Source organism: Camarhynchus parvulus, chromosome Z (assembly GCF_901933205.1).
Source record: "Camarhynchus parvulus chromosome Z, STF_HiC, whole genome shotgun sequence".
NCBI lineage: Eukaryota > Metazoa > Chordata > Aves > Passeriformes > Thraupidae > Camarhynchus > Camarhynchus parvulus.
The window spans coordinates 24,159,185-24,172,286 of NC_044601.1; the positions used below are offsets into that span (position 1 = coordinate 24,159,185).

At 35.9% G+C, this 13,102-nt stretch overlaps 1 protein-coding gene across 1 annotated transcript in view; it reads right to left on the reverse strand.

Moving 5' to 3' along the window:
* Positions 1 to 2,512: 2,512 nt before the first annotated feature.
* The window catches only part of TRPM6 (transient receptor potential cation channel subfamily M member 6), an 82,408-nt gene continuing 71,818 nt past the window's right edge, over positions 2,513 to 13,102 (reverse strand). The window contains 6 exon segments of the mRNA XM_030968429.1: positions 2,513 to 2,660; positions 3,557 to 3,663; positions 7,970 to 8,021; positions 9,940 to 10,145; positions 10,693 to 10,775; positions 11,039 to 11,325. Of these exon segments, the coding sequence (XP_030824289.1) occupies positions 2,539 to 2,660; positions 3,557 to 3,663; positions 7,970 to 8,021; positions 9,940 to 10,145; positions 10,693 to 10,775; positions 11,039 to 11,325 (857 nt within the window). The 3' untranslated portion in view covers positions 2,513 to 2,538.

Consider the following 13,102-nt stretch of genomic DNA (forward strand, 5'->3'; position numbering starts at 1 on the left):
AAAGACAGTTTAAAGAATGTACAGAACTTGTAGAAAGAAAGAGCTCAAAAAAAATTTTTTTAAATTATTTTCAAGATAATTTAATACTGAACTATAAAAGGGAGGGGAGGAAGGTTTTCAATCATATACTTAAATTTACAGTTTAGTGAAATGTGAATCAGCACTCCCAAAAGATGTAAAAAGAAAGGTGAGGCATAATTTATCAGCCAGCAGAATTACTGGACTTCTTCAATTTAGTGTCTCCACACTTTGAAAAATTAGTGCAAGGATAAAAATACACAGTGGAACAATTTGAAATGTCTCTTTTTCTTGTTTCATCCACTTAATATCTCACGCTGAACAAAATTAAATAGCTACAAAATTAAAGAAACTACATTTTAACACAGATTAGTATCTTGCAAGGATCCCCATTTCATACTGTAGTGTAGTATTTACCTTGACAGATACTGACAAGAAGGAATAAGATTAATCTACACTGAGCTAGCTCTACATCATAAGAATTCTCACAAATGTTGCTATGAATGCAGGAGCCACCCACTCTTGCAGGCAATAGGAGCATTGCCAAGAAAAGGTCATCTGATTTGTGCATAACTTACAAAAAATGAAAAGTGCTCAGGCCCAGCCTGGCCTAGAGTTTTTTCCCTTTTTTTTGTGCATAATATACATGCATTCTAAATTTATGGCAACATTTCAGGAAAACAACACTATCAGGGCAGGAGTTACATAGTCTTTGACTTTAAAGACAAATCTATGTGTCATTTAACTTAACTGAATTCAAAGGCAGACAAATAGTTAGAGATCCTTGAGAGAAAGATCTTTCTTTAAAGTGTATATGTATTCATGTAAGCAGATATCTCCCTAAAGTCAGATTTTAAAATGATACCCACAGGAAGCAGAATTACTACCTTATAGGCATATGGACCAAAATTCACCCTTCAGTTTGTAGAGATGCAATCAAACTACCTCTTTCACAGACAAGCTAACTTTTCTGATCTATTGGCTTGCTTCCAAAAAGAAGAGCCAAAGGAAGCTACATATTTTGCAAATTGAGAAGTATAATCTGATGGGGAAAAATATGGGGGGGTTCTATCAAATTATGTTAAAAAGAAAAAACACAATACGAACCTCTTCTAAATGCTCTGAGAAACTGAAAGCACCTGAGCCAAACATTGTGTAGATGATTACTCCAATGACTGTTTACAAGGCTGATTACTTCAACATCAATATAATAATCAATATAAAAACTGGGAACACGTAAGTTCCAAATCCTATGTATATGTAGACACTTACAAAATATACCAAATGAATCACAGATCACAATAAAAAGCCCCCTTACACCTTAAAATTTACTGTCAGCTGTATTGGAAATATGATTTCTTTCTTTTTAATTCAAGTATAAAGTTTTCTAATGGCTGACATTGGAACATTAGGTTTTTTACTCAACGCCAAAGTACAAACTTGCTTTTAATGGTTTAACCTGTATTAGAACACCAGTTGTGTTAAAGTACTTTTGCTGAAAATTTCTTTTCAGTCTTTACTCTACAAAAATCATATGGCACAGATTGATTTTTCTGTTTCCTGAGCTTTGGCTGTTATCAGAGGACATCAACAGAAACAAATGTGGATGCTGCCTATTATAATTGTACCACTGTTAGAAAACAGTCCTACATTCAACCTGACATTAACAGCAACTTAAATACCAAATATTACATACTATTCTTTGTGACTTCTAAAATCTTTCTTCCAATTGCAACTTTAAAACATTCAGAAGCTAAAATATTATAAAGACAAGCAGGTCCTAAAAGTCAGATTATATTCAAGATGTGTGCAAATCCACAGAATATTCAACTTCATCAACACAAAATGAGAAAAAATGATGCTTGTGGGTCCAATAATCTGCTGCTTTATTGTGCAACTTTTTCTTGGTATGTGAAAAGATTTGAAGAAAAAGTTCCTACAAAACTTTTCAGTCTGTCATGACTACTGTTTAAACCAAAACTTCATTACTTTGTTTATTTATTCTTGGTTTATCGCTGCATCAAAATCAATAAAAAAGAGAAAGTAGTATTTCTGCAATTTCCTGAAGATCCTTTTATGCTCAAGAAAAGTGAGCATGGGGCTGAATGGGCTCTGACTGAAAATGAATTATTTGCACATGTATACATTCATTTATTTAGTGAGGAGCAGAAAGAGAAACAAAAATTACTACCACTTGGAAATAAACTTGTCACAGTCATCTTCCGAAGAAAAATATAACTTGGAACCATGACCCACATTATCAAAAATGGCACTGATGGGAGAGTTCATCCAGGTAAGGGGTGACACGCCCCTGGTGATTTGTTAATCTGTACAAGAAAGGCCAGCACAAGAGGTTGCAAGGGGAGTAAATAAAGCTAATTTTTTTCATTCCTTGTCTATAGGGCCTAGCTAGGGCAGACAGATGCTGCACTCAGTCACCCGTATTTTGTGATTTTTTACAAACTCTTGGCAGTGAAAAAGGACAGGTTTTGAAGGATGCAAACACACGAGCTCTCTGCTTCACAGCTGTGTGTCACACTCAGAAGGCTTATCTGCATCATCAGCTTCTTCAGTTCTTGCTCCCACTTCTATTCCAAAGGCTGGACCAGCAGTTTCCAGTGTGTAGTCACTAATTCTCAAATCTATGGCAGGAAAACAAATTCAATAATGCAGCCAAGTGAATGTTTGAAAAGCACAAACATCTCAAGCAATGTTCAACCCAGTAACTCATGGCAGTTTATTTGATGTTTCCAGGAGGAAGAAAATCTGGAGCAAGTCAAATAAGAAGCAGGGGGTTGAGAGCCTGGGGAACTCAGTGGAGTGAGCCCATATGAATGAACCTTCCCTGACTGTATTCACTCAGCTGATTTTCCCCTCTATTATCTCCAGCTGCCACAGACAAAAATAATCAAACCAATAATACTGCAGTTTCTGTTTCAGAATCAAACGGCAATTATTACTCCATGTAGGCAATGAAGGGAAGGAGCTTCCTCTACAGAAAAAAAAATCGGTGTCTGAAAAGTCATACAGAAAGCAATTTATTTTGGTTTTCAGTCCTTAAAACCTGCCACACATCACACAGAGCACATTCTACCAAATGTAATGTGAACAACAGGCAATCCAACTAAACCTAAGTAGGGGCTGCAGCAGGGCCAGAAAACCTCCAGGTTTTCCTCAGCTAATGCATTGCAAATTTTCTATTGTTACTCTTTCTTACTGCAAAAATTATTGCAGATGTTAGCTGTAGTGATGATCCTGGAAAAATGGGCTCCCATTTAGCCAAGAAAGGGAAAAAATTCAATGAGAAGAAGCTTTCATGCTGAATGCCAGCATCAGCTCGATGAGCTCCCACTCTTACAGGGATGTTAGGCAGAAGAGAAGTATTCTAATATCTGCCTTTGCACAGGAAGACTATGACTACCAGAGTCTTTCAGCTCAACAGAATTTCAATTCTTGTCTTTATAGCACAATGAGGCCTTTACTTTGTTGCACTTGTAAAGTTATACATAGATTAAAAATTAATCTTTACTTTGCATACCGGGAAGTTTCAGCTTTCTGCAGCAAGAATTACAACGATGCTTTGCAACGAAGTTTCTAATTGCATCTTCTCCTAGGTTTGCTGGTCCAAATACCATCTTTCCACACCTAAAAGAAATATTCTTAAAAAATCAGTGAATCTAAAATGAAGCATTTATAGGGGAGGGAGATGATGCCATTTTTAATTTTTTTAATCAGTTAGCCCTTTTTAGCAAGACAATCAAAGGTTATTACACATTAAAAGTTTCTTAGATATGAGACAAGAAAACTGTCAGTTCCAGTAAAATATTAGCCTACATATATGCCACACTACTTTTTTTTTTCTCTAAAGGCAGACAGAACAGACCCATCAGTCCCTGCTAAGAGGCTCAAAGGAAATCTGGGCACAGTGACATTTTGATGATGTTTGCCATAATTGGTATGATTCTGCTGCAGCCACCACTCGTTCCCAAGCAAGTAGTGTGGTTCCAGTTTTGATGCTGCGCATGTGAGAACAAAACAGAGCTAACAAGGACTTATTTTCTCTTCAATTATAACCAGAAATGCAAAGTTTAGCAGCACCCTAGCCACAAAAATCTGCAGCATAGAAAAATGAAAAAAATATTAAAACCTCAAAAGCCACAGTATGCTGCTGACAAGCAAGGTTTTAAAATTCATTGCCTTCATCCTGCGCCATGTGTCATTTCTCTGACCAATTCATCAATGCTACTAGGGGAACTATTTGTGGAATTATATTGCATATTCTGAAAGAAACCGCCACAATTACAAACAGAAACCACCTATATCCACACACACATTGGAAGCACCTCACAGTTACCAAAGATTCTGAAGGTAGTCTGAAAGCTACAGTGTATTTTAGTATAACTGCACCTTTACTCTCAAGAATTTGACAGTCTAGACACTATGGAACACAGCACAAAAGAAATACTTCCGAAGAAACTTTACAAATGCTAGTATTTTATTTTAATGATATGCAGAGTGGAAACAGCACATTTCCAAATCTGAAGTCAATTACAGCTCTGAGAAGCTATAGAAAAATATTTTAATTCTATCAAATCTATCTGTTATTCACACTAACAAAACTATATTCTCTCTATGGAAAGCAGTGTTCAAACATGAAACTTTTCCTTTTCACATAAGACAACAGTAATGATTAACTGAAACTACTATACAAAATTTAGTATCTTTCTGATTTCTTGCAGACCCTGGAGAATCTGTGTCTCCTGGATCCTATGAAGCATTCACCTAATCATCTTATAATGCAAATTAATACATCAAACAAGGGAAGAAGTGAATTATCAATCAAGGGCCATATTTAAATAACTTTAAATAACATGATGCAGTATAGCCATTTCTATGCTTTTCTGGAATCTGATGAAATGCCATAGAAATAGAATGTGCCTAAGTATTTGCTTGAGCAGATATAGGAAATTAGGAAGACTTTGGTAATTTCAAGGCCACACAACCACTCTGATACTTGCTCTAATCTAACGATTACTCCAAACAAGGTAAAGCAAGTCAGACAGAATGATATCTTCTCATACTGTTTTGAGATAAAAAAGTACACTCTCTGTAATATATATCAAGTAACCTTTCCTGTCTACTCATTATAGACAATGGTTCATGAGGAATACTGCACTTAAATTTGGAAAATTATTTCAAGGAATCTGGGGATAAATGGGAAATGATCATCAGCCTAGAAACCATAACATGTAAAGATTGGGGAGTAGTTTAACATGAAAAAAAAATTGGAGGAGAAGACTGTTGAATTTTTTTCTCTCTGTGCTGTCAGTAGGTAGCACCAGAAAGAAATATTTCAATTAAAAAACCAAACAAAAATAAACAAACAAATACAAAACCAAACAAAAACAGGAAAGATCTATCAGGCAGTGATAATATCAGACAATTGGAAACAGATGCTCTGTGAAATTTATCAGTTCTTTTAAGTCTGAAACTCAGAACACTTTTCCTCATCTCTGAATGTGATGTAATATCTCTGAAAACTTTACCCTCATTAACTTTGTTTTGGCCTTGCAAAGTAGTACACGTCACAAAAAGCACCCAAAGTATTGCTTTTGAGGCAATTCTTCTCAACATTTGGCCAGGGCAGAAGTCTGCAAGGACTGTGATAAACCCTGCTGCTGTGCCTCAATTACATCTGTTTTAAAGGAAATCTTCTTGTGAATGTCATACCTGTACCATTTCATCACTCCACACATTCTATGCAGTGCCTGTGGCCAGATCTTACACTGATTTGCACCAGCTCAGGTTCTGTCTGAGCTGTCACAACATTAGGTATACTTTCCAAACAGATCTATTATATTTGTCTTGACCTGGATATAAAACCAAGACATAAAGCACTGTCACAGACCTGGAGGTCACACTTTGCCATTGCAAAGACCTTTCCAAAACACAATATGGGATGCAAGAAATAAAAGACTTACATGACACATGACAGGACAATGACATGAGCCAATAAATTGATGGAGTTAAAAGAGCAAAACATAAATAATTTAACTACAAGTAAAGCAAAAATTTCAATCAGCCCCGTAAGTCAGGAGCCATCTATTTTATCCTAGGTTTTCAAGAGAACATGAACTCAAAGTATCTTTTGAGGCAGGTTTTGATCTTATCTAAGTATCTTACTTACAAAAGAAAACTTAAAACACATCTTGCCTCTGTCAGAAATGTTTCTCCTGTGAGCAAACGCAGGTCAGAGCAAAGACAGTGCTTTTACATTAATAATTCTTACTACCCAATTCTAAGAAATGCTTTCTAAAAGAGTATCTACTTACAGAAAACACCACAGTTTCACTGCCTTATTCCTTTATAGCCCTAAATCAAACAATATAGTTTCACTAGTTGCTGTTCTGAAAATTTCACTGAATATAAGAAAATCAAGTTGGGTTTGATTAATTAATCAACACTTGCTCTCTAACTAGGACTAACTATTTTGCAGATGATAAACAACAAAAAGTCCTAAAAATAAGATCTGTAAACAAAATTATTTAATAGCAAAAACAGTACAGAAGAACACTAATAAAAATAAACTTCATGGTAATTAATGTAGTTAAATATTACCCTTATTTTAAAGAGGATAAGCTGACTTGTCTTGTGAACTACTTTGATCAGTGCCTCTCTACTGTTTACAGCAATAATTGCTACTGTTTATGTGACCGCTGACATAAAAAATCTACTTGAACAGTAGCAAATCAGAATTTCATACATCTGTACCTTAAAAGTATTTGCTAAAAAGTCTTGAGAACAACTGCATGATTGACCTCTCTGCATCTCTAACTTGAGTATCTGTGTACCTCTGTCATGAACATATGGTCTACTTAGGGCAAAGACTTTGCCACTGAGAAGCACTCAGCATATCTTTGCTCTCATATATTTGTTGTTTTCAAAACAAATTTTATATGTACAATACACCTAAAGTCATAATTAAAAATTAAGGCAGTCATTTATTACTTATCTTTTTGAAATACTGATTATGGTCAGTATTGAAATACTGATTACAAAACTAAGAATTTGCTTACAAGATTAACTTGGATTTCCAAGTTGTAGGCAAGTAATCTGACATTTCTATAGTTAGTTGACCTTTTTATTAAATTAGACTATTTACATTTGCATCTCCCTATCTTCCTACCTTCCAAACATGAGACTTCCCTTCAATCAAATGGCATGAGCTGACCAAGGGGCAGTCAAGATGAGCACCAGAAAGGGGAGGGGCAGGGTTGTCAGGGCAGATCTGGAGAGGTGTGGGGTTTAGGAAGAGTAGGAGAGCTGTAGGAGAGCCGCCATCAACAGCACTGCTTCTGCTCTCACTGCAGAAAATACCACTGAAGAGCAAGGTCACACAATGGGAGAACAGCCATGGCTCTGATTCTGAAATTTGATTCCCAAAAGCAGACTGCTATTTCTGTGTGTCTAGTCTCTCCAATTTTTGTAAATTCCCACTCATGATTTACTATCTTCATATCACATTTCTGAAATCATTCTGCATGCTTAAGTACAGAACTAAAACCTATTGGAGAGGGGCCAGGGGCCCTCTCTTCATCCTCTTAAGCCATTGTGGCCCCATATACTCCTAGAAAAAGTCAGGGGAAACAGGACTGCCACATTCATATCCTTTGTACAGCTCTGTGAAGAGATTGCTCCCAGCACAGCAGTACAGACCCTCTCACCTTTCATGCACCTCTTACCCCATGGTGGGAGCTGGGACACTCAGAGTCCTTCAAAGCATGGGAGAAGATGCAGTCTCTCCATTGGCATCATACTATCATTTAACCCAAACACCATGGGAGAAAAGAAATTAAAACCTCCCCCACAAAATATAGAAAATCATCCTAAATATACAGACTGCTGGCTGAATGTCTGAAATGAATGATAATTTCAACAGAAAGAAACCTACTTTTTATCTTCAGGTTTAATCACAGATGGATCTGTAAGGTTTTCCCCAACACCTGCAACAAATAAATATTGTGTGTATTACAAATGAAGGTAGTAATGATTTCATCATCTAGCACTTGACAAAAGATGCAATTAACCATTTAATTGGTACATCATAAAGTGTCATAGTTAAAGTCATCATGAGCTAGAATGAAAATGCTATTAGTATAAAAATTTGTAAAGTACTGGCAATACGGTTACAGTTACAGCTCTTACTTACAGTTACAGTTCTGTCTCCAGCTGCTTTGAGGTTAATTTATATGTAGATAGAGAGTGTATGAAAATACAATAAATATTATATTGAAGCTCAACTAACTAAAATATGACCAACCAAAACATTGTTATTTTACTTGGAGTAAAGGTACTAATCAGATATGGATTTTACAAATATCAATAGAGCTACTTTCAGACACACATTCTCTTCAAGGTAACAAACACAAGAAGCCACAACTTCATGATGTGCAACTATATGCATCTGTTATCCCTTTCTCCATTTGGGTGGACAAGGAAGCATATTAAAGAAATAATTACATTATGATATCTGAATGCTGACACCTATGTTGCAGTTCTCACCAAACTGATTAAAGTATACCACCTTTATGAAAACCATCTTTTCATGAATCTGACAAAATCACTGTGCTTTTACACGAATGAAAAATCTATGGTCACATGACCATGTGATATGCAATTATTTTTATTTCAACATGGTAAATTTAAGGTTTGCAACAAAAATAAAGATTCTGGAAACAGGATAATGCGGCTGAAATACCCCCAGATTGCAATATAGGCCATTTCAGTTGATGTAAATTAGGTAAAATGTGTACATACATATATGTGTATGTGGAGATGGCCATGGTATTAAATAGTAAATTGTTATCTAGATTCATCCTAGTAGAATTCCGAGGAGAGCAGCCCTTGCACTTTTCCTGAGTTTCAGATTTAGAGAATTAAACATGAGGCAAAAACTAGAGCTGATCTCTAAGATGAAAACTGAGATTTACATAGATGTTTATATTCTCCATTTTTGAGCCAACACAGTTGCTCTGGAACTGTGAGAGTTATGTAATAAATCTGAGCAAATTTCATTCATATTCTCATAGGCTATGGCAGAGACATTCTTTCTGTATAATTTCTTTTTTTATATATACAGCTAAAGCAAATCAAGGCAAGGATGGAATTATAAACTTATTTTGCATAATAAGTATATATTTTCTGTAACTTACAGCTTCTGGATGCCGTAAAATATAAATATGTTAAGTCTCTGGCTACCCATGGACTTTTCCCTTGACAGAAATGAAAAGTGATAGTGTTTATACTGTTTGATGGGTGATGTTCATCTGAACATTGTCAACTGTCTTATGTCCTCAAAATATGCGATCTTCCCACTTACATATGTACAGTAAAATGATCACATGCTCTTTGAAGGAGTCACTAGACTTTGTGAATAGCATTCAGGTTTATAGCTTATTTAAACTGCATACAGATCTATTAATATGAACAATAAAAAATGCAGATAGTTCACACATTTTTGACAGATTTACATACACATTGTGTGCATATGTACATAAGTACATTTGAATCTCTGTATTATTTATACATTTATGAAAATATTTACTTATGAAAAATAAAACTACCTTAACTGTGGAGTGGCTTTTTTGGAGCAGGATGAAATGTTCCTGCAGTTTATCTAACTGCTCTTTCGGTCTTCAGCCTGGAGGCATTTGAAGCAATAGTATTTTCCCATTACACCTACATTAACCTAGACTATTTCTGTGGATTCTCATTTATTGGCATCACACAACAGATATCCAGAGGTTTTTTGAGCTTTGCATTTTCTCATCTAAGTGAGAATTTGGCCCGCAGTACTAAAGTCTCTTTTGAGATTATTACTTTTCATCTGGTTTCAGATAGCAGTCCTATGCTAGAAGTCACCTTGCATATCCAGGACCAGGAGCTCCCCACGGGTGTAGACGTAGGTCCAGTGAGAGAAGGCCAGCATCAGCTCTTCCAGCAGGCTGATGGGAGTAATCTCATCTCCGTTGTTGTTGTTGTATTTCCGAAATTCACCGGTCATGTACTTCTCAATGGTTAACCACTGCTTTGCTGAATGGCAGTAGATGAGGAAAACTTCCAGGAACCTGTAAATATAAATACTGAAATACTGTCTGTCAGCAGCTGGTGAGGTAATGAGCATCCTCACAGTCAGCAGCCATCAAGATGCAGAGCAAGCATACCAAAAAAAAGGAGGACATGTCTTCTTTGACTGGAGCATTTTCGACAACAGTAGTTAGGTAAAAAACAATAGAGAGAACAAAGGCTTTTTTGGTCTGACAACTCTCAAAAAAAAGCACCTGATCAGAAAGTATAGTTTATGAACAAACAACATAATATGATTTACCCTAGTGCACGAGGGTACCCTAGTAAATGACCTATATCAAATTATTTTAGTTAATTATCTAAAAGGCAGTTCTTGATTAAGTCTATGGAACAGAATATTTATTTTTCCACTACATGTAACTATAAAGACAAACTTCAAAGCTGCCTACCTTTCCTCTTAAAAGTTCATTAGCTATCCTTAGACATTATCATTAGCACTGCATTATCATTGCAACCCATGAAGGAAAAGGAGGCTGAAAAGAGAAACTTCAGGTACTTTCACCTAGTAGCTAAAGACCTTGACTTTACCTTGGAGTATAGGGAATAGTATGAGGCTTCACTTGATTGAAGGTATAGATTAACTTCTGGGCAACCCTTTGCTGTTGAATCTCCTAAAAAAAAAAAAAAAAGATAATATTATAAACATCACCTCGTTTTCATGAAGAAAGGTGTCATTAATTTTTCAAAAAAACTGAACAATCACATACACACATACCCTGATTATCTATTTTTTACAAATGGGAAATACAACTTCCTCAAAACCTTTCTTCATTCCAAAAGATAACATCAAAACACACGTCAATCTTGTTGAAGACATTAACAAGTCCAACATCAGGCTAGGCCTGATGTGTTGTTCCTTCAGGTCTAAACTCACCCTCAGACAGAGATGTAATACTGTTCCATGGTGAAAGATCTTTTGCCAAGCTTGAACCACCTCTGGCAGGAAAGACTTCACAATAAAAACCTGTCCCAGCTTTAATACATCACTCTCAGACCAAGTACAAATGACCTTCATGGCCCTCCGCAGACCCCCATCCATCTCCTCCCGTGACAGGACTTGGATCATTGCAGTTGTGCCACACTGGGACCAGGAAGACATGCTTTTATCAAGATTCATAGGTGAACTCTCTTGTAGCTGATAGACTGTCACTTCCTCTCCAGCTTAAATAAAAAGAAGTTTTGTTAGCAAAAGTCACTGGCACAAACAGGAGAGAACGGCACTTTCATATGGTATCTTTAAATAACATACCTCTTTGCACACCTTTCTGAGCCACACTTCTTTAAAAAGAGAGCTTTCTATCATAACTGTTCATCTGTCTGAAAACTACCCCAGCCTAAACTTACACTATTTATTCTTCTACACATTCATTCTTCTACTATGATAATAGGTGGTCCAAACAGCTTGTCTTAAGCCTCTAACCAAAGATAAATTCAAGACCTCCTGGATTCTTCCACACAAACGCAGTTCACCGATACTCTAGTCCATAGCAGTCATTTGAAAGAATATATTTTTAAAGGGTCATCATTTTTATCTCCCGTGTGTGAACTCTAAATACCCCATGTGTAATTCCCTCTCTTTATGCAGTTATATGGAAGGAGAATTTTAGTAACACTTTTAAGCTAATCATAATCTGTGGAACACTCCCTCAATTATTCTTTTAACTTTGTGTTTCACAAAGTAAACTCCAGAAAGCAACAAACACCAAAACAAAACTGCAGAAGCAGAACATCTGAATTCAAATCTTAGTCTAAAAACAGTTTAAATAATGGTTTAAAATAATAGTTTAAAATAAATCGAGGGGGGAAATCATAATAACAAGGCAAACAGTTTGTAATAGTTATTGAATATTAAAGATTAAAGGGATTTAATTTTGTAGTTGATACAATATTGGCTGTAGTCAAGAGTGCCACCTTTTGCTGCAGAGAGCTGAGTTTGTTTCAAAAATTGTGGCTTGGCCATGATGTGATGAGCCAGGAAAATTAAATTGAAAAAGACATTTCCAGGAGAGCGAGCTAAAGTTCATTCAGGAAGCTCGTTCAGAAATTATCAGGAAGCTTACTGTTTTGGTATTTTAAACTAATATTTTGATTTTTTTCTAGAAATTCCAATGTTATATGCAATGATGAAATGTTTGAGGTGTTCTACTCCTGCTAGTAACATTTTTTCTGCAAGCAGAACCTAGAGACCTTTAACTCAGTGGCACTCTCTTTGCCCCTGGAGAGTTGTAGTGGCATTCCTCTCTTGCAGCAGAATCAACAACACTTTTCTGTTGCCATTTGTAAACTAACAGCAAAGTGGACTGATTTTTTAAAAATCTGACTTTCCTTCCTACAACTCACATAATTTGTAACATTAATTAATAAGAAATAGGTTTTCACGGGCAAGTGCAATGAGGTAACTAAATTGCCAAAACAGCAAAGACCGCCACAAGCAATTACAAATTGAGTTCAGACTTGTAGATTTCCTTCCCACTTTTGAGCTTGCCTTTCACCAATTAGCACAAATGCAGATGCTGTTGAATCCAGTAATTTAGGCACATTTTAATTTAAAATAAAGCAACTGGAAAAGTCAGTACCTTACATAAAAGACAGACACTTGAACAAAGATAGTATAACTAGACACATTTTTTAATCTTACATTAAGTCATTATTTTATTATCTTTTGACACTTTAATACCTAGAAAGTTCTCCTGGAAGCTTCAAAGATTAGGATGTTCAGTATCGACATGGCTATATTAATTACCTACAGCAATCAGGTCCCAAGAAATCCTATGATGCTGCAAGTATCAGCAATTAGTTGCTGTGAGACAATTGAGAAGGTAGAACCTAGATATCAAGAGTCTAGAGGCAGACCTTCTGCTGCTGTAAGCCAATATGGCGCACTATTTTCAGAACTCTTCCCAAAAATTTATGGATTATGCTCTACCACTCTTCAGTT